This window comes from Dreissena polymorpha, chromosome 4 (assembly GCF_020536995.1).
Source record: "Dreissena polymorpha isolate Duluth1 chromosome 4, UMN_Dpol_1.0, whole genome shotgun sequence".
Taxonomy (NCBI): Eukaryota; Metazoa; Mollusca; class Bivalvia; order Myida; family Dreissenidae; genus Dreissena; species Dreissena polymorpha.
Genome location: NC_068358.1, coordinates 103,406,629 through 103,429,131, shown reverse-complemented (window position 1 = coordinate 103,429,131; position 22,503 = coordinate 103,406,629). Strand labels below are relative to the sequence as shown.

Sequence of the window (22,503 nt, the reverse complement as noted above, 5' to 3'; positions counted from 1 at the left end):
CATTTGGATTAAGCAATATATATCTGTATTGACACAACACTTCACTAGTGATATATATTCTGACAAGTGCTGACTTTATGCTTCATTGATTTATCACATGCAATACCCTGTTTCTCAAGTAATACACTGTAACTCCAATATAACGCAGAGAACGGGGTCCAAGCCACGCAACAGCGTTATAAACGGATCCACGTTATAAGTTTTGATTTCATTTATTGCAGGGGGCTATAAAAACAGGTAAAGTATAGCCTATAATATAGGTCCTGTGTATTGCCATGCTGTGTTGTCATCCGCAAATACATGCATATAAACCGAATTGTATCGATAACAGTATACATACTGCTTTTCTAATGTGCACATTTATCCGATGATCCAATCAAGTTACAACATCACTTAAAAAAATAATAATCTTGAACATTTACAAAATGTATGACGATAAATATGTTTATGAATTTCACAAACACAACTATATGCATACGCCATTTTCAGAAGTGTAAAGAGAACAGTGCATTATGGGGCGGAGCTTTCATTGGACGAGCGAATTTAAATTTAGATTGAATGCAATAAAATACATGTACAAAGAAATTTTTTATTGCGTCATACACCGTCATGCAATAACGTGCTTTCCGGGGACTTTCTGATACCGGGCAAAAATGAAAGTGAATCTCTGTTAACAATTACACTGCATTAGCATGTATATAAATCGTCTGGATTATTTAATTAATTTCTCGTTCACAGACTGAAAGATTAAATGACTAAATACTAGAATGATAATGAAATTACAGAAAAACTTGTTTTATACTGTGCGCAGTATATTTCAAAGTCGCTCCTTTAATATAGTCAAACTGCAATCATACAGGTATCAAAGTAAGAATGTTTTTATCCTTTTGAACAACTTTAATTTTATAATTATCCCGCTTGCACTTAACTTATTGAAATTAGCGCACCGAACCTCTCTGATAGGGAATACATGTAATAAACACTGACACGCGAGTTTTTCACACCTTTATTGACATTACACAACAGATTAACACAAATTAGCCGTCGGTGTTGTTTAACCTCGAATCTATTAAAATCGGTTCAACGGACGGTTGAATACAGCAATCAAGATGTGATCGCCGCCATCTTTGAATTGTCTGAAAATACATGAAGTCGCATAACATGGATTTGAATCAGAAATGGAAGGTTGGAGAAAAAACGGGATCCAAGACCCAACCGCTTTATATTGGATTCAGCGTTATAACGGAGAGCGTTATATTGGAGTAACAGTGTAAAACCATTACAAATATTTTTATCTTACACATGTGTAATGGACTTTTTTAGCGTTTTCATTTGACTGACCAATTGCATTTTGTTATTTTGAGAAATGACGTTGTAACGTCAAATGACGTCACCAAATGTAAACAACATTTGGGATTTATCATTATGTTTGCGTAATTATTTATTTAATTTGCTCATTTGAAAGCATGTGATAAAAAAGATCTGACACTCGTTGTCATTTCATACCATATTTTATTAAACTCGTCCAGGAAATTCGTTAGTAAGCTCGCCAAAGGCTGGCTTACCAGCAAAATTCCTCAACTCGTTTAATAAAATATGGTATGATATGACAACTCGTGCCAGATCCTATATATCTTCTGCTATTTAACCAGGCTGTGTACAATTCACAATGCAATTCTGTCATATTAAATGTTCATAACCTCTAAATAGTGTGTTGAGCTTTAATAGTTTAAAAAAACACAACATATGTCGAGTTTAGAAGAAGTTTAAAATGAACAAGACATAGCATGGGCAGCCATGGCCAAAATGTTAGTTTCTAACCCTTCTAAATATTGAAGCTACAATGTTCGAGACCATACCCCTACGACACACAAACTTTATGTGCAACATTTTTCTTTTTATAGAATTTGGCACCCAGACTGACCCAGATATGGGAAGCGGTGCCTCTAGGGATGGCGAGGAGCTGGTAGATGACCAGTATGTCACGCGGTCACAGACTGGCTCCGCCTCCGGACCACACTCCCCCCGTCCCAGGTCTGACAGAGGTCAGATATCCGGGTCAAGGTCAGGACTGAAGCAGGGGTCAAAGTCAAGCATGTCAAGGAATGTTGGTAAGTTGCTTGGTGGTTGTTTTGTTGACCTGTTCCTTTACCAGGGAATGATCTAAAACTAAATAGCAGGTTGCTGAACCCTGCCCTATTTGCTTCCCACTTTAGGCAGGCAAAAAACAACAAAAAGATTATTTTTTTAAATTTAATCTATTTTTTTTGCTACTATTAGATGGCATGTTAAAACATGTTGCTTAAGACTCTTGTCATAGACCAGTGTTATCAGAAATTCCTTGGATTTAGCGAATTGTTAGAAAATGTCGTCAGACTGCTCCAGCTTTTCCCCTTGACAGGTTTTAGCAGCCCCTTGTGCCTTTTGTGATCCTTGATCTTCCCCTGTTTAACTCTTTCAGTGCAGGAACCGAATTTTGAAGAACTTTGCAAACAGTTTGGATCCAGATGAGACGCCACAGAACGTTGCGTCTCATCAGGATCCAAACTGTTTGCTATTCTGATAGTATTCTTTGAAAAAAATCGAAGAATTATGCTAATTTTAGAAATTCAGCAGACAACATTTTAGCAAAAGACAAATTTCCCAGCATGCAAAGGGTTACACACCATAATATAAGCTGTGTAAGAAAAGTTATGAAAACACTAAGAAATCAAATACATTAATGATAGGTTAACTCATGATTTATAAAGACCTGCATACTGTACGGGTCCGGCCAGCTCAGTTGGGAGAGCTCTGGACTGCAAATCCCTGGCCTGGCCACATAATTTGGGTGGATATTGGACATGTTATTATTGAAATTATTTCAATGGCCAGTCTTCCCCTACCTTTGATTTATGTAGGGCAGTTACTGGCATAAATATGTGCACTTACTACTGGTAAACCTGAAATGGAAGGAAAAGTTTGAATTGTTTTACTGGCCACAGGGCTGTGACTGAAGTACTGTTGACAACGGCGAAAAATCTAAACTAAACAAACCAACCAAATATCTGCATATTCCTGTTATTTTAATGAAATTTTGGAGTATTTATAAACATTCAAAACAGACATGTTGGAAACTTGATAAGATTTTTGTTTATTTTGTTCTTTAACTACATTTGTATTATGTCCATCAATATCATAGCTTTTCATGTGTATCTATTAAAAGTATATTCTACCGATGCCGTGAACAATCCCCTTGTTTATAACATGACTGCCGCTAAGTCTTTTACTAGCAACCTATCAGAGAATAGATCAGATACCTTATTTCAATATATGAACAGAACAGAACAGAACAAATATTTTAATCACTTAAGAATATAACAGCTCATTGTGATCAATATAAACATTCATACATTCATACATGCGTGAAAAAATACGTAAATAAAGATAATAATAAATTACTCGTGAGAGTGTTGTGTGTTAATGTACACACTGAATTGAGTATTCATACTCAACTATATATAAACAACAACAGAGGAAACAGCAAAAATACATAGATAAATTACATAATACACTGAAAATGTCAACAAAATTTGGCGTCAACAGATTAAAACACAGTATATTAACTTCATATCAAACAGTTAATTAATAACCATTATCAAAGTAGAGTTAAACAAAAATAACATTATTTCTTTTCTTAAAACATGTTATACAGTAAATTGCTCAATTCCGAAGGGTACCTTTATTATTACTATTTAAGAGTTTCAAAAATGTATGCATACTTGGTCTTATTGAATAGTATTTTGATATATATTTTGATCTTTCTTCTAAATAAAATTAACATCTAAGTAAAAAGTGATAATCGTCTTCTAAATCGTTAAGATTACATAGTACAAATTCTTTCATTTCTGATAATGTTATAATGTCTACCAGTTTCAATTAACAGATTATGTGACAATAGACGTATTTTAGCAATCATGTTTCTATGTTTTTTATTGTCAATGGCATCTAAATACACAGATCTTTCAAATACAGGTTTAAGTTCCTTATAAAAAAGTAATGAAGTTGATGAATCAACATGAACTCTCCACTCAGATACATACTGATATCTGAGTCTAGTCTTTAACAAAGGAATAACACTTTCAATTATAACTGACTCAAGAAACAACCATACATCTGTTAATCCTGTTTGGTTTAAAATTTTGCGAACTTTAAAGGACCAATTAACAGTGTTATTTTGTGTTTCAATTTCTAATCTTTGCATATTAATGACCGTTGTAAGAATACAATTTCCTTGTTTCTTTTGATGAAGTTTGGCATATTTGAATATTTAACAATTCGTAGGTATCTACCTATATACAAAGGAAATCGACCAAGTTCGGCATAGAGTGACATTGAATTTGTTAACAGTTTTACATTTAACAGTCTTTTACAGAACTTTCTGTGAATACGTTCAATATTAGTTGCCGCAATAAATCCCCATACTTCGCAATTATAATTAAGGATTGATAATACATATGAATCAAACAGCTTGAACATAACATTTATTGGCACTTCCATATCTTTTGTAATACAAAAAAGTGAATTCATAGCCCTTGTAGCTTTACCATAAAGTGTATTAGTGGCAGGTATAAATGAGCCCCCACTTGACATAACAATACCAAGGTAGTTAAAATTTGCCAGATAAGTGTGGACTTAACACTGGAATGACTGTTTATCGTAAGGACACCTTGTCTGCTCATGAAAATAGTGCCTAATACACGTCTTGTCAACTAAAAAGTGATCGAGAAAAGTTTGACAAAGTCTTAATATTGTTTATAATATACTGCTATAATGAATGTACCATGGAAATACAACTATAACTAAAACAAGCAAATTATACTCATTTTCATTTATTCCATGTTATTTTACATTGCCGGGTAATCAATAAATGCGTTTATAATTTATAAATATAAACATTAACAGACAAGACAGTGTAGTTCAGCAACGGACAAGTTAAATTTCCTAAATGGTTGTCCGTGGACAAGTATAGTTTTTTGAGATTTCGCCACCCCTGATAAGGTCAAAAACTAGGTCACTAGGTCAAATGAAAGAAAAAGTTTGTTCATGCAGACTCTCAAAGCTTGTTCATGCAGACTCTCAAAGCTTGTTCATGCAGACTCTCAAAGCATGTTCATGCAGACTCTCAAAGCTTGTTCATGCAGACTCTCAAAGCTTGTTCATGCAGACTCTCAAAGCTTGTTCATGCAGACTCTCAAAGCTTGTTCATGCAGACTCTAAACGCTTGTTCATGCAGACTCTAAAAGTCACATTTTTAGCTCTCCTGAGTTTGAATATATTTGGTCTTTTACAAAATATGATGCCACTGTAACGTGTTAGTTTATATACTGATGTACGTAGTATGCCACGGGTTGTGTTAGTTTATACTGATGCCACGGGTTGTGTTAGTTTAGTTTGTACTTTAGGCTGGTTTATGTTTCATCAATACTGATGCCACGGGTTGTGTTAGTTTAGTTTGTACTTTAGGCTGGTTTATGTTTCATCAAGTTCCTTTTTTCCTCCCTACTCCACCTTGTCACAACTGCTTAGTTCCTTTAGGTTTAAGGATAGCACCTAACGGCCCTTGGCCTTCTTGTTTTTGAAAATTAAAAAAAAAAAAGTATAGGCAAAACCGAGTTTCATTGTATAGAATCTTTATTTTCTAGTGGATAACATTTGTATAATTTATGACAAATTTGATAAGAAGTATGGCTTACCTTACTGTTCACGATGGATTCCATCATATTGTCATTGTTGCTCATTGTTCATGAATATTGCCGCAGAGTCTATGGAGAGAGTGGCCATGGTCAGCAATACTGACTGCTATGTGTGTGAGCCTTCACGTAAGTAGACAATACAAAACCACCGGGGCTTCACCAGTGTGTAGTGTGAAATTTCTTCAACATCCGCTGCATAACATTCATCTCTGTAGTGGGCTGGGCTGAGAAAGCCGTCCCATCTTTCATTGAAGTCGCGCTCTGAGAAATCGGGGTTAAATGCACGTGCTTAAAGTGTTGTCCCAAATCAGGAATGACACCTTTTCCGCTTACGCTGGATTTTTTGTTAATAAGAGTCTTCCCATAAAATGATAATTACAATGTAAGCGGAAAATATTGTCTCCGATTAGCCTGTGCACACGGCACATGCTTATATGTAATGACACTTTAAGCACAGGTTAATATGTAACAACACTTTAAGCACATGCATTAAACCTCCTTTTCACAGAGCGGCTGATATTACCTTCCGCATTCTATTCATTGTTTAAAAAATAGTCCCATCTTGCATAATATAGTGAAAAGTGAAATAAATGATCAGAACAAGTTTTGTGCCCTTGGAAAAGATGACAGTGATTGAGGGTCTGCAGAGATGAATGGTTAGAGCAGCTCATGATACAGCTCTCCTGGCAGGTTGGCCCCTTTGGTCAGAAACATCTTTTCACTAACTGAGGTGGAAAGAGCTTGTCATTCATGTGCAACTAGTGCACCAGAGTTTGCAGACCTGTCTGTTTGTCTAGTGTGCAACTAGTGCACCAGAGTTTGCAGACCTGTCTGTTTGTCTTGTCATTCATGTGCAACTAGTGCACCAGAGTTTGCAGACCTGTCTGTTTGTCTTGTCATTCATGTGCAACTAGTGCACCAGAGTTTGCAGACCTGTCTGTTTGTCTAGTGTGCAACTAGTGCACCAGAGTTTGCAGACCTGTCTGTTTGTCTAGTGTGCAACTAGTGCACCAGAGTTTGCAGACCTGTCTGTTTGTCTAGTGTGCAACTAGTGCACCAGAGTTTGCAGACCTGTCTGTTTGTCTAGTGTGCAACTAGTGCACCAGAGTTTGCAGACCTGTCTGTTTGTCTAGTGTGCAACTAGTGCACCAGAGTTTGCAGACCTGTCTGTTTGTCTAGTGTGCAACTAGTGCACCAGAGTTTGCAGACCTGTCTGTTTGTCTAGTGTGCAACTAGTGCACCACAGTTTGCAGACCTGTCTGTTTGTCTAGTTTTGTTTACAGCTGGAACAGAGCCTTTGGATGTACTTTTTTTCTATTATTTCAAAGTTCTTTGTTTTCTATTATTTCAAAGTTCTTTGTTTTCTATTATTTCAAAGTTCTTTGTTTTCTATTATTTCAAAGTTCTTTGTTTTCTATTATTTCAAAGTTCTTTGTTTTCTATTATTTCAAAGTTCTTTGTTTTCTATTATTTCAAAGTTCTTTGTTTTCTATTATTTCAAAGTTCTTTGTTTTCTATTATTTCAAAGTTCTTTGTTTTCTATTATTTCAAAGTTCTTTGTTTTCTATTATTTCAAAGTTCTTTGTTTTCTATTATTTCAAAGTTCTTTGTTTTCTATTATTTCAAAATTCTTTGTTTTCTATTATTTCAAAGTTCTTTGTTTTCTATTATTTCAAAGTTCTTTGATATTGGACACCTTAAAAATGAGTAGTATTATAGGCAAACATAAAGTATACATTCAGTATAAAGATACAATTCCAGATTATGTTGAGTATAGAATACTTCCTGACACACTCTTTTTTTTTACAGTAAATTATGTTATAAACAGAGACATTATTATATTTATAACTATTCTGAAACATCTCGTTTATTGTGTGATATTACTTTTGTGGGTAGTTTATAGAGAGTGCACACTGAAGTGGTGGATTTTTACTTTTTCTGGTGGTGGTTACCATTAAATTGCAAGACTGAATATTTCTATGCCTACATAAATGTGAAACTTGTGCACCCTATGGTGATACTCATTTTCTGATGATATTTTAATTGCACTTTCTGTGAAAATCATTTTATTATTGATTCTGTTGAACATTTCAATTGCACATTTTTTTAACCATCCCAAAATAAACCATTTAAACCATAAAAGGCATGATGCCAAAACGTCAAATTAAAGGAGTAGAATCAGCGATCTATAATTATTTTACCCCCATTACTGGTAATGGGGGCTATATAGGAGTAACTTTGTCTGTGTGTCGGTCTGTCCCAAAAATTTCATCCGATCTTCACCAAACTTGGTCAGAAGTTGTATCTAGATGATGTCTAGGTCAAGTTTTAATATGGGTCATGCCGTGTCAAAAACTAGGTCACGTGTTCACTTAGTGCGTTTTAAACAGAAAATTTGTCTGGACCATAACTATGTCATTTATTGTTAGATTTTAAAATTACTTGGTACATTTGTTCACCATTATGGGACTGTGGGTCGTGTGAAAGAAGTACGTCAATATCTCAAAGGTCAAGGTCGCACTTTGAGTTCAAAGGTCAAAATTGGCCATAAATGAGATTGTCCGAGCCATCACTATGTCGTTCATCGTGAGATTTTAAAATCATTTGGCCCATTTGTTCACCATCATTGGAGGGTGTGTCGCGCGAAAGAATTATGTTAATATCTCCAAGGTCAAGGTCACACTTTAAGTTCAAAGGTAAAAAATGTCCAGGACATAACTATATCGTTCCTTGTGAGATTTTATAATCATTTGGCACATTTTGTTCACCATCATAGGACAGTGTGTTGCGCAACAGAATAACGTCGATATCTCCTAGGTCAAGGTCACATTTTTAGTTCAAAGGTCCAAAATGGCCATAAATGAGCTTGTCCGTGCCATAACTATGTCGTTCATTGTGAGATTTTAAAATCAATTAGCACATTTGTTCACCATCATTGGACGATGTGTCGCGCGAGAGAATTATGTCCATATCTCCAAGGTCAAGGTCACACTATGAGTTCAAAGGTAAAAAATGGCCATAAATGAGCTTGTCCGGGCCATTACTATGTCGTTCATTGTGAGATTTTAAAATCATTTGTTGACCATCATTGGAGGGTGTGTCACACGAAAGAATAATGTCGATATCTCAATGGCCAAGGTCACACTTTGAGTTCAAAGGTCAAAAATGGCCATAAAAAATCTTACCATAACTATGTCATTCATTGTGAGATTTTAAAATGACTCTGTACATTTATTTTAATCACAGTCATTGGATGGCGTGTCATGCAAAAGAATTCAAGAGTTTGAAGGTCATAATGGCTATCAATGATAATGGCATAATAATTATTAAAAATCGCCATAAATTAGCTTCTCTTGTTTGTGAAGACAAAATGCAAAATATTCTGTGTCAATGCAGCATGTGGGGGTATACGTCACGTCAGTGACAAAATAGTCTGTGTCAATGCAGCATGTGGGGGTATACATCACATCAGTAGTCTGTGTCAATGCAGCATGTGGGGGTATACGTCACTGTGTCAATGCAGCATGTGGGGGTATACGTCACTGTGTCAATGCAGCATGTGGGGGTATACGTCACGTCAGTGACAAAGCTCTAGTTTAATATCCCTTCGGATAATTTAACTGAGTATCCCAAAATAGATCCGTATTGTATCTAAATACTCAACAATCAGTTTATCCTATGAGAACACTTCAATTGATTCAAAGTATGTAATTACATTTTAATCTGTATTTACATTTCAGTTCAACTGTTTGGTGATAGTCTTGATAATTCTCTCGGGTGCTACTTGTCAATTATACATTATGTCACAGAAATTTTTTAAACTGTTCATTGGTTGTTTTCTCAGTGGATACCGGTTACAGTTCTCCATCACCTTGGTGATAATTGCCAAGTTGCCTAATTTCCCACTTGCAAATCTGTTTTTTGTTTTTTTTGTCCTTTATTCCCCATAATTGACACCATTGGATACTGGGCTTCAATGAAATAAACAGGTGCACCCACAGTGTACAAAATCTGTTCTGTATAAAAAAAATTTTTATTGTCAATCAATATTTATCTGTAATAAAACAATATAAATAAATGTGTGTCTTTTATTCCTGATAAATTAACAATCAACGCATTTCAGAAGTAAGGCATGATGCAGGATTATTAACACATCTGATGTTTGGAATCATTTCACAAATTCAGTAGACAAGCAAGATACTTTTATTTATTGACTTGATTCACATGTTCACAGTGTTTTGATGTTGTTAGCAGTAGCCTTTTGTAGTTTACTTATGAAAATGTGCTGATATCCAGATATACTCTGTATTATTTGTGAGCATAATCTACATTTACAATATAATTTGAAACAAAACCTAAATACAGTAAAACTCTGTACATAATATGAAAATATTAGCGAGTTAATAATGCAAAAAGCAGCATCTGTTTTGATATAAAGAATGTAAAACACATATGTTCGTCCATGATAAACTAATTTATTATTGTTGTAAACTACTGGTACCCTTATTGTCACAATAATTTAATTATTACATGTAGTTAACCAAAGGTGTGAAATCAACGAATGGGAATGGGAATAGTAATGTTGTCATTTTTAGTGTTTGTTTGAAGAGTGCATGTTAAAGAAAAGTTGAAGATAAAATGGATATATGAACATGTGTGTCATGAAATAAATGCTTTGTGAATACTAAGGACTTAGTGCAATTTATTGCTTGAAATTGAATTTTAATGACTACATTACAGTAAAAAATTAAGATCAAAATTGAAAAATAAATAACTGCAGAAGCCAATGTTTGATTATACAAACAATGATACGTAATCATAATATTACCTAATACAAGTTATGAAATCAATATAAATATTTTTATTATAAGCACATAATTATTTTAGTAATATTTTTTACCAAATCACATTCATTTAAAACCACTAAAAGGCTGAGACTTCTAACATTCAGTGTGGTATAAAAACTGAAAATACAATGTACCGAAGGAAAATTTCAAAAAAACAAACTACCAAAACAGTGAGTATGCCTAAAAGGGTGGGTGCGAGTGTGACTCGGTCTTTTGACTTAGGCAGGGAAGGAAAAGAAATTGTGAAAAATAAAGCTGTGACAAGACATCTAGATATGAAAAAGGAATTAGGTTTGGACCTAGACAGGGAAGGAAAAGAAATTGTGAAAAATAAACCTGTGACAAGAAATCTTGATATGAAAAAGGAATTAGGTTTGGACCTAGGCAGGGAAGGAAAAGAAATTGTGAAAAATAAACCTGTGACAAGAAATCTTGATATGAAAAAGGAATTAGGTTAGTTACATAACTCTGTGATAATTGTTGCCATATAATTTTTATAAAATATTGCATATTAATGTTATGCTTTTCTGTGGTTTATAGAGAAATATCAGTGAAATAAAACCGTAATTTCACTGTTTTGAACAGTGAAAAATAACAGTGAAAAATATTGATATTTTTCACTGTTTTACACTGAAATGTAGTAATTTTTTTGGACGAAATGAAGTCATAAATCCAGCGAAGTTATCCAGTTAAACTCTTTTTCAATGTAAATTAACGGTGAAAAAGGCATACAATAAAAAGAAAATTTGTTGGATTCGATGGAATATCGATTTTAATTCACTTGTGATCATAAAAAATACATATTTTTACTCGTGGTTGTGCCTCTCGTGAAAATATTATTTTATATGATCACTCGTGAAATAAAATCGATATTCCATGGAATCCAACATATATCCTCTATATAATTACAGTTATCTTTATAGTATATCAAGAATAAAAAAACAGTATATGATCGAACTTAATGAAGTTTATTTGGTAACGTATATTTTATGATAGTTATGCTTAATGTGTATGGAATATTCTCTTCTTAAATATCATAACTTGTAAATAATAACGAAACCTTAATGAAATATTTTATTGTTATTTTTTCATAAGTGTACAACAGTTGAATGTTAAGATCTTTAAGTGAACTACAAGGCTAATGGTGGTTAAGCAAGCAATTTTCCTTTTACTTTTGCAGTATTATATATGAAATATTTCCATTGGAGCTTTTAGTGTTGCCTTTTATGATATCTACCCATGATCTACTAGTATACATGTATGTGATTGATTTATTTTTTGCACTAAACAAATAATATCTCCATGATGTATTTTGCCCGAGATCTAAATTAACCTGGGTTAAATTGACAACATAGGTTCTCTTGCTATTCCGGCATGAACTTTGCTACAAAAGATAAATTCCTCAGTACTGGTTTGACCTTTAATTAACAATAATGGCATATTGACAGTGGATAATCAAATCTAGGTTTGTTAAATACCCTGAAATATATTGGCATCCAACATGTGGGGATCGAGATTTCCACCCCCCCATTTAATGTGAACCAAAATTATGAAAATAAGTCTTCAATTCTTACTCAATGCATTTACTCAGAGCCCTAAAATAACCAACATTGGACATATCAGGCATGTGATTTTCACAGAACTTTGACATTATTGTTGTCTACTGTTCATGTCTGTGCTTGGTGGTTTCAGAGGGAATGGAGGAACCAATAGTGGGCATCACCAACAATGGGTTCAATGTGGCCGATGTGATCATCATGGAGGGACAGTCCGTCATATTTGTCTGGCAGCCCCAGACTGACGCTGTAGATATTGTACAGGTATGTGACAGCAGTGAAAGTCTTGAACTCAGGCATGTCATGGCCTGGGGTAGGTAGAAGGTCAAGGTCACTGTAACTAAAAATAAGATGTATTCAAGGGAATTTGTTTTTTGTATAGAAGTAATTTATTGAAATGAAACTTTATGAACTTATACCTGGTATCTGGATTTAGCTTTGATTGCAAATTGGGTGGGTGTGGTCAATGACATATTTAGTAAAAATAGAAGTCGAGTTTCTGCTTGATAACTCAATAATTAGTTAACCTTCAACTATGTAGATAAATAATGTATGTCCAGATCTAGCATGGAATTGCACATGGGGTGTGTGGGGTCAAGGTCAAGGTAACTGATAGTAGACATAGAAGAATTGTTTGTACCCAATAATTTGGAAAAAAAGCATTTGTATTGAAACGTCTACATACACTTGATAATGTTATCTGACATATCAAGCTTTTAGCAAGCAAGCTGTAAGAAATGAATATATGGTCTGCTTTTGGTAATCCTCCCCAATCACTGCGAGTTGCATCAGTAGAAAAACAGACCAGAATTATTAAGAAAAACAAAAACATGCTACATTCACATTTTTATGCTCCCGATAGAGTGGCATATAGCATTTGAACTGTCTGTCAGTCCGTCTGTCTGTCTGTCTGTCTGTCTGTCTGTCCGTCGGTCCGAAAACTTTAACATTGGCCATAACTTTTGCAATATTGAAGATGGCAACTTGATATGTGGCATGCATGTGTATCTCATGGAGCTGCACATTTTGATTGGTGAAAGGTCAAGGTCATCCTTCAAAGTCAAAAGTAAAAAAATACAATCCACGGGAAGTAATAAGCTTTAAAAGGGAGATAATTTCTAAACCTGCCAAATGATATATTGAAATGTTATTTCAAAGCGTTGCAATAGGGGGCATTGTGTTTCTGACAAACACATCTCTTGTTCTTGTCTGAGTTTTTGGCTATTTTGTCTAAGCAGACAATTTTTCTGTATTAACTAACAGTCACATTGACTGCTTGCCTTGACCCTTGCCTTCTGTGCAATAGAAAATGAAGTTTTGTTCAAAGTTTATATGTTTGCATCACAATAACTTAATTCGATTGAAAAGATCTCAAGCTGTAACTTTGTCATAAGTTGCGTAATTTTTAAAATAACTTACCACAAATGTTAACCATCATATCATGCGTCGCATGTACACCCGTCGCCCTACCTTAGAGGTCATGTACACCTGTCGCCTTACCTTAAAGGTCAATGTACACCTGTCGCTCTACCTTAGAGGTCATGTACACCCATCGCCCTACCTTAGAGGTCATGTTCACCCGTCGCCCTACCTAAGAGGTCAATGTCATGTACACCCGTCACCCTACCTTAGAGGTCAATGTCATGTACACTCGTCGCCCTACCTTAGAGGTCAATGTCATGTATACCCGTCGCCCTACCTTAGAGGTCAATGTACACCCGTCACCCTACCTTAGAGGTCATGTACACCCGTCGCCCTACCTTAGAGGTCATGTACACCTGTCGCCCTACCTTAGAGGTCATGTATACCCGTAGCCCTACCTTAGAGGTCAATGTACACCCGTCACCCTACCTTAGAGGTCATGTACACCCGTCTCCCTACCTTAGAGGTCAATGCCATGTACACCTGTCGCCCTACCTTAGAGGTCAATGTCATGTACACCTGTCGCCCTACCTTAGAGGTCAATGTCATGTTCACCCATCACCCTACCTTAGGGATCAATTTCATGTACACCCGTTTCCCTACCTTAGAGGTCATGTACACCCGTCGCGCTACCTTAGAGGTCAATGTCATGTACACCAGTCGCCCTACCTTAGAGGTCAATGTACACCCGTCGCCCTACCTGAGAGGTCATGTACACCCGTCGCCCTACCTTAGAGGTCATGTACACCCGTAGCCCTACCTTAGAGGTCAATGTCATGTACACCCGTCGCCCTACCTTAGAGGTCAATGTCATGTACACCCATCGCCCTACCTTAGAGGTCAATGTCATGTACACCTGTCGCCCTACCTTAGAGGTCATGTACACCCGTCACCCTACCTTAGAGGTCATGTATACCCGTTGCCCTACCTTAGAGGTCATGTAAACCCGTCGCCCTACCTTAGAGGTCAATGTCATGTACACCCGTCGCCCTACCTTAGAGGTCAATGTTCCCTCGTCGCCCTACCTTAGAGGTCATGTACACCCGTCGCCCTACCTTAGAGGTCATGTACACCCGTCGCCCTACCTTAGAGGTCAATGTCATGTACACCCGTCACCCTACCTTAGAGGTCAATGTACACCCGTCGCCCTACCTTAGAGGTCATGTACACCCGTAGCCCTACCTTAGAGGTCAATGTCATGTACACCTGTCGCCCTACCTTAGAGGTCAATGTCATGTACACCCGTCGCCCTACCTTAGAGGTCAATGTCATGTACACCTGTCGCCCTACCTTATAGGTCAATGTACACCCGTCGCCCTACCTTAGAGGTCAATGTCAGTGTCAGGGCCAAAGGTCACATTTTGCCAATAAACAGCGGCCGGGACTGTTACTTTGTCATGCATGTAACATTTTTCTTAAAGGACTGTTCACCATTATGGCACAACAAACAGCATATAATACATGTTTTCCTATCTTAAAGGTCAAGTTCAGTTAGAGGTAAAACCCATATTTTTCCGTCAAACAGCTTTTCTAAACTATAATTTTTTTTAATTATCCTGCAATTTCAAAATAACCGCAAATGACCAACAGGCATCTGGTTTCCAAATCCAGTCTAAATTTTTTTTTTATAATACAATGTTAACACAATTTGTACATGGGTTGTATTCCTACATTGCATGTAAAAGCCTGGGAACATTTGTTTCGCTGTCAGTATGTATATTTAATTTGGTGTGATCTCTTTTTAATACTACATGATATCTTCAATATTGGTTGAATCATATTAAAATATTTCTGAAACCGGAAATATAGTGTAAAATTCTTTTGAACTTTTAAGACCAACAATAAATACATGCATAACATTTTTAGTATAAATATGTGTAAACATTTTTCATTTCTATTGAGTAAAGTGAAAACAATATTTAAATGTATAGAGTTTGTATTAACTTTAACAACACCATTTAACCATTCAGTTAAATATCAGATAAGAAGCAAGTCTTAAAATAAATGTAACAATGCAAACAGTTTGTTCATTTATTATGGCAAAAGTCTTGTGGCTTGCATTGTTAACAAAAGTTATTGGTAAACACAATAGACCAGTGGGGTATCTATGGAAGGAAATCCTTCCCGTAAATATTTAATGATATTGATCACTGATATCAGGTACTAGAGTTCCCAGTGGGACGTCTAGCCCAAATTAAAGCCAGCTTATTAAACTTGTTCTCTCAAAAGGTGTGTGTTTGGGATACCTATCCAATAATTGAGGCATTTGATCAACATACAGTCCAAACTTTCACAGTTGCCAGACCTAAAAAATACTTTAAAATAAAGGATGATTGGAATTAAACATTAATATGTTATCAGAATAAAAATTATATATCCACAAGGTTATGATGATGGTGATAATTATGGGGGTATTGATGACTAGATGATTTTGTAATTGTTATCATATGTAATCATCCCCCGCCATAGGCGGAGGGATATTGTTTTGGCGTTGTCGGTCCGTCCTTCCGTCCGTCCGTCTTTCCGTCCGTCCGTCCGGAGCCATATCTTGGAAGTGCTTTGGGGGATTTCATTGAAACTTGGTATGAGTATATATATTAATAAGAGGATAATGCACGCCAAATGGCATTGTACACCATCTGATAATAACAGAGTTATGGCCTTTTGTATCTTGAAAAAATGCTTTTTTTAGTGTCAAATATCACATTTTTGTGTCCAGAAGCATATTGGTGGGGGAAATCAATTCAACGAATTTGATTGTTAAAATTTAATTTATCATTCATCAAGGGATTTGCACCCATCCATAAACAACATTCAATTGGGGGTGGGATATCAATTCACCGAATTAGCTTGTATTTAAAATGTGATAACGTTCAATTGTTTGCGTACCGGTAAACCTTTAAGGAAATCCATTGATGATTTTTGGTGTGCATGCTATTAAAAGCCATTCACAATCACACTAAAATGAAAAAACACACTTGTGGAACCAAGAGTCTAGAACAACCATTGTAAGCAATAAAAGGTCTGAAAATAGATTTTAAACTCAGTTAATTTTATTATAACTTTTAATTATCGCTTCATAAATACGTATCAAAACTCAAGATGGGGCTGGATTAATGTGTTCAAAATAGCAATAATTGAAATAGCATAGAAAGAATGAAACATGAAATTTCTAATAAAATAATGAAAGACCTAAAAATACTTAAATATATATTTAGGGATCCATTCTCACGGTTTTCAAAATTATGGTGATCGACTTTATCATGTTTGTAATCATTAAATTACTATTTTTACTTATTATGATAAAAAAAGTTATGGGTGCAAATGTGTCTGTATGGCGGTCTTAAAAATAATAATAATTATGAAAAGGCAATTCAAAGGTCTGTTTTCAATTTTATTATGTCCCCCTTCAAAGAAGAGGGGGTATATTGTTTTGCACATGTCGGTCGGTCCATCTGTCGGTCGGTCCTTCGGTCCATCCACCAGATGGTTTCCGGATGATAACTCAAGAACACAAAATCAGGATCATGAAACTTCATAGGTACATTGATCAGGACTGACAGAAGACCCCTATTGATTTTCAGGTCACTAGGTCACAGGTCAATGTCACAGCGACTCAAAATAGTAAAATGGTTTCCAGATGATTACTCAAGAATGCTTTGGCCTAGGATCACGAAACATCATAGGTACATTGATCATGACTGGCAGATGACCCCTATTGATTTTCAGGTCACTAGGTCACAGGTCAATGTCACAGCGACTCAAAATAGTAAAATGGTTTCCAGATGATTACTCAAGAATGCTTTGGCCTAGGATCACGAAACATCATAGGTACATTGATCATGACTGGCAGATGACCCCTATTGATTTTCAGGTCACTAGGTCAAAGGTCAAGGTCACAGTGACCCGAATTAGTAAAATGGTTGCCGGATGATAACTCAAGAATGCTTGCACCTAGGATTATGTAACTTCATAGGTACATGATGACTGGCAGATGACCCCTATTGATTTTCAGGTCACTAGGTCAAAGGTCAAGCTCACAGTTACTTGAAACAGTAAAATGGTTTCCGGATGATAACTCAAGAATATACACTTAGGATCTTGAAACTTCATAGGTACATTGATCATCACTGGCAGAAGACCCCTATTGATTTTCAGGTCACTAGTTCAAAGGTCAAGGTCACAGTGACTCAAAACAATAAAAATGTTTTTCCGGATGATAACTCAAGAATGCTTACGCCTAGGATCATGAAACTTCTTATTAACATTGATCATGACTGGCAGATGACCCCTATTGATTTTCAGGTCACTAGGTAAAAGGTCAAGGTCACAGTGACTCGAAATAGTAAAATGGTTTCCGGATGATAACTCAAGAATGCGTATGCCTAGGATCATGAAACTTCATAGGTACATTGATCATGACTGGCAGATGACCCCTTATTAATTTTCAGGTCACTAGGTCAAAGGTCAAGGTCGCAGTGACTGGAAACAGTAAAATGGTTTCCTGATGATAACTCAAGAATAATTGAGCCTAGGATCATGAAACTTCATAGGTACATCGATCATGACTGGCAGATGACCCCTATTGATTTTCAGGTCACTAGGTCAAAGGTCAAGGTCACCGTGACAAAAAAGGTATTCTTACAATGGCTGCCACGACAACTTACAGCCCATATGGGGGGCATGCATGTTTTAAAATCAGCCCTTGTTGCAGGTAGTTTTTTTATTTTCAAATTTTATTGCCTTTACTGTTTGTGTATACCGGTACTGTAAATTTTCTGGTCCCTGATTAGTTATAGTTTGAAGACAGACAGAAGTCTTTCTATAATGAAGTACGTTTGTGAAACCAAGAGAATCTTACCAAAATATTTGACCAAAATTTGGTCATGTTTACAAATGAGAAATGGTACATGAGATACCGGTATGTGCATTATATAGTTAAAGGACCATAACTCGATTGTTTGTCAGAACATATCTGTTGGGACAGAAGTCACTTGCAGTGATAATGCTTAGTGAATATTTGAATGAATCTTGATTGTTGTTTTGCAGGTTATACATGATGGAGAGAAACTTCGTCCAGTGATTGGAGGATTTTCAGGAAGTTTTGCGAAAACCAGCGGCCAGTACGAACAACAGTTCAACCTTGAGGGAGAATACAAGTTTGCTCTGTGAGTTTGGTTGAGAGATTAATATTCTTCATAAAGTCTCTATCCACTAATTTCTATTATTGATAGGCATGAAGCATTAAAAATGTTAACAATTATTTACAAATGTGTACATAAAAATTATGTGTGTATTATCTGAAATTCACCACTCTTCCCATAATAAAATTCAAAATATAGTATTTCTTAACAGAACACATTAATATAACACTTTATTGAAGAATGTTAATACATACATTTCGGAATAAAGGCTTTTTTTAATAAAAGAAAGTAATACAGATTTGTTAAATGAATGTAACAATGTAATATTGTACACTCCCTCTCTGTTCCCAGATCTGGTGTACGCTGTACACCTCTCCTGGTCACTGTGCGACGTCGTATTGACCTGCTGGCGGACGTCACGGATGACGGGTTCATGCCCGACGTGATCTACATCGACCAGGGCCACAGCATCAAGTGGCAGTGGAAGGACTGTGGCAGTCCCCACTCTGTACAGGAGGTCAAGTATGACCTTGGTAAAGCCTGCTTCAAACGGGACTCAGAATCCACAGGGTAAGGATATGTACATGCTGTTACCATGTACAGGAGGTCAAGTATGACCTTGGTAAAGCCTGCTTCAAACGGGACTCAGAATCCACAGGGTAAGGATATGTACATTGTACAGGAGGTCAAGTATGACCTTGGTAAAGCCTGCTTCAAACGGGACTCACAATCCACAGGGTAAGGATATGTACATGCTGTTACCATGTACAGGAGGTCAAGTATGACCTTGGTAAAGCCTGCTTCAAACGGGACTCAGAATCCACAGGGTAAGGATATGTACATGCTCTGTACAGGAGGTCAAGTATGACCTTGGTAAAGCCTGCTTCAAACGGGACTCACAATCCACAGGGTAAGGATATGTACATTGTACAGGAGGTCAAGTATGACCTTGGTAAAGCCTGCTTCAAACGGGACTCACAATCCACAGGGTAAGGATATGTACATTGTACAGGAGGTCAAGTATGACCTTGGTAAAGCCTGCTTCAAACAGGACTCACAATCCACAGGGTAAGGATATGTACATTGTACAGGAGGTCAAGTATGACCTTGGTAAAGCCTGCTTCAAACGGGACTCACAATCCACAGGGTAAGGATATGTACATTGTACAGGAGGTCAAGTATGACCTTGGTAAAGCCTGCTTCAAACGGGACTCAGAATCCACAGGGTAAGGATATGTACATTGTACAGGAGGTCAAGTATGACCTTGGTAAAGCCTGCTTCAAACGGGACTCACAATCCACAGGGTAAGGATATGTACATGCTGTTACCATGTACAGGAGGTCAGGTATGACCTTGGTAAAGCCTGCTTCAAACGGGACTCAGAATCCACAGGGTAAGGATATGTACATTGTACAGGAGGTCAAGTATGACCTTGGTAAAGCCTGCTTCAAACGGGACTCACAATCCACAGGGTAAGGATATGTACATGCTGTTACCATGGAACTTTAAATGCAAAAAAAAAAAATTGACCTCGAAATGATCTTGAGTTTTATTATGACCATGTTTTGAAAGTTAAGTAAGGTAAGAATTATTTTGACAAACATTTTAAAATAAATCTATTGATATTTAATATTTACAACGGTTACCCTAAGACCAAGTGATACTTAAAGATAACTCTTGTTTTTGATGCCATCTGGTTTCTATGGTAAACAACAGTATGCCAACTGGCCTCCTTTCTAACTTCCATATGAAAATATACAAAGAAATTGCATGAACTAAAGACTCACACACATTATTTAAAGGAAAAGACTACAAACTGTTAATACTTTGTTAATACTTGATGGTTGAGTGTTGAACCCCTGTACCTGAAGTAGAAATGTTAAACAGTTTTAGATTCAATTCTCAAATTCTCATTACATGTATAATATTAATAAGCTTTTTGCACTGTGTCATTCTGGTGATGCCAATATCATGTATTGTTTTGCAACTTAGAAATGTAGATCAATGTTATTATTATTTTGTTTGCAATTATTTAATTAAAAGTACCAGGCACTGCTATATTGAGTTACAAGCATGTGTCATACGATGCCTGTACCTCTAGTATATGAAGTGGACAAGCATGTGTCATACGATGCCTGTACCTCTAGTATATGAAGTGGACAAGCATGTGTCATACGATGCCTGTACCTCTAGTATATGAAGTGGACAAGCATGTGTCATACGATGCCTGTACCTCTAGTATATGAAGTGGACAAGCATGTGTCATACGATGCCTGTACCTCTAGTATATGAAGTGGACAAGCATGTGTCATACGATGCCTGTACCTCTAGTATATGAAGTGGACAAGCATGTGTCATACGATGCCTGTACCTCTAGTATATGAAGTGGACAAGCATGTGTCATACGATGCCTGTACCTCTAGTATATGAAGTGGGCTTTCCTTTTGTCAAATGCAGCTAATCAGCTTGCAAGAAAAGTTAACATTTACTCAAAATATATGAGCAATGTATTTCATTTCATGTGTTTTCAGGAATGTTAAAACAGTATCAGGGAGTTACAGACATAGTTTTCCGTGAGTTGGTCTTATTTTGTACATCTCTTAGGTATATGTTAACTTAAGTTGTACACAATTAAACATTTTCAGATCAAATTTTCCATGAGAAAAGTAATATCTTTAGGGTCAACTATAAAGCATACAAGTGATATTTACTGAACATTTCAATATATAGAGACTGGTCAAGGACCAATAGCCAGAGGAAAATGTTATAAATCTGTATAACTTTTTTGTAAGTTTTTTGTTTGAATTTATCACTGAATTGAGTTATTTTGTCTGTATATTTGATGTCTGTATATTTGATGTCTGTATATTTGATGTCTGTATATTCGATGTCTGTATATTCAATGTCTGTATATTTGATGTCTGCATATTTGATGTCTGTATATTTGATGTCTGTATATTTGATGTCTATATATTTGATGTCTGTATATTTGATGTCTGTATATTTGATGTCTGTATATTTGATGTCTGTATATTTGATGTCTGTATATTTGATGTCGTAGAGTTGATATTAATGTGAGTTCCAGCATGGAGACATTTAATTAAGAAAAACCATTAACCCTTACAGTGCTGGAACCGAATTTTGAAGGTCTTTGCAAACAGTTTGGATCCAGATGAGACGCCACAGAACGTGGCGTCTCATCTGGATCCAAACTGTTTGCTATTCTGATAGTATTCAGAATTCTTTGAAAAAAATCGAAAAAAATGCTAATTTTAGAAATTCATCAGACGACATTTTAGCAGTCGACAAATTTCCCAGCATGCAAAGGGTTAATACTCAAGTCATTAGTGATGATTATTTTCAATAAAAAAAAACGTTTTGAATTATCGTCTCCACTTATGAGGGAGTTAAATTATATATGCCATAGTTCTGCGGGTCCAAATTGGGCATATTTCATTACTATTGGCAGAACAGTTGACCTTGTGACATTACGACCTAAGACAATACTTTACTTCCCTGTTACAATACACAATAAACACAAACAACACAAACACATTTTTTAAGCAATATAGGTTGATGTAAATGATACATGTGTTCACAAATTTCATTAACAAACATTCACCATTTTTTTAAGTTAAAACGCTTGTGCACCTTGGGCACAATGTCATGAAGAGAATTGTTGGATATGTCTCTATTTGATGTCCAATGAAGGGGGGGGGGTATTCAAATTTAATATACATACATTATGTAATACAATGTGCACACATCTTACATAATTCTTATTAAATTACATAGTGT

The 22,503-nt window shown here is 36.0% G+C and overlaps 1 protein-coding gene across 1 annotated transcript in view; it reads left to right on the top strand.

Annotated features, from left to right (window-relative positions):
* LOC127878669 (uncharacterized) overlaps positions 1 to 22,503 on the top strand; it is a 46,387-nt gene that overhangs the window by 8,695 nt on the left and 15,189 nt on the right. Inside the window, exons 2-7 of the mRNA XM_052425197.1 lie at positions 1,905 to 2,111; positions 5,802 to 5,861; positions 12,275 to 12,402; positions 18,610 to 18,728; positions 19,056 to 19,274; positions 21,237 to 21,278. Coding sequence (XP_052281157.1) covers positions 1,905 to 2,111; positions 5,802 to 5,861; positions 12,275 to 12,402; positions 18,610 to 18,728; positions 19,056 to 19,274; positions 21,237 to 21,278 — 775 coding nt within the window. The remainder of the gene's footprint in view (positions 1 to 1,904; positions 2,112 to 5,801; positions 5,862 to 12,274; positions 12,403 to 18,609; positions 18,729 to 19,055; positions 19,275 to 21,236; positions 21,279 to 22,503) is intronic.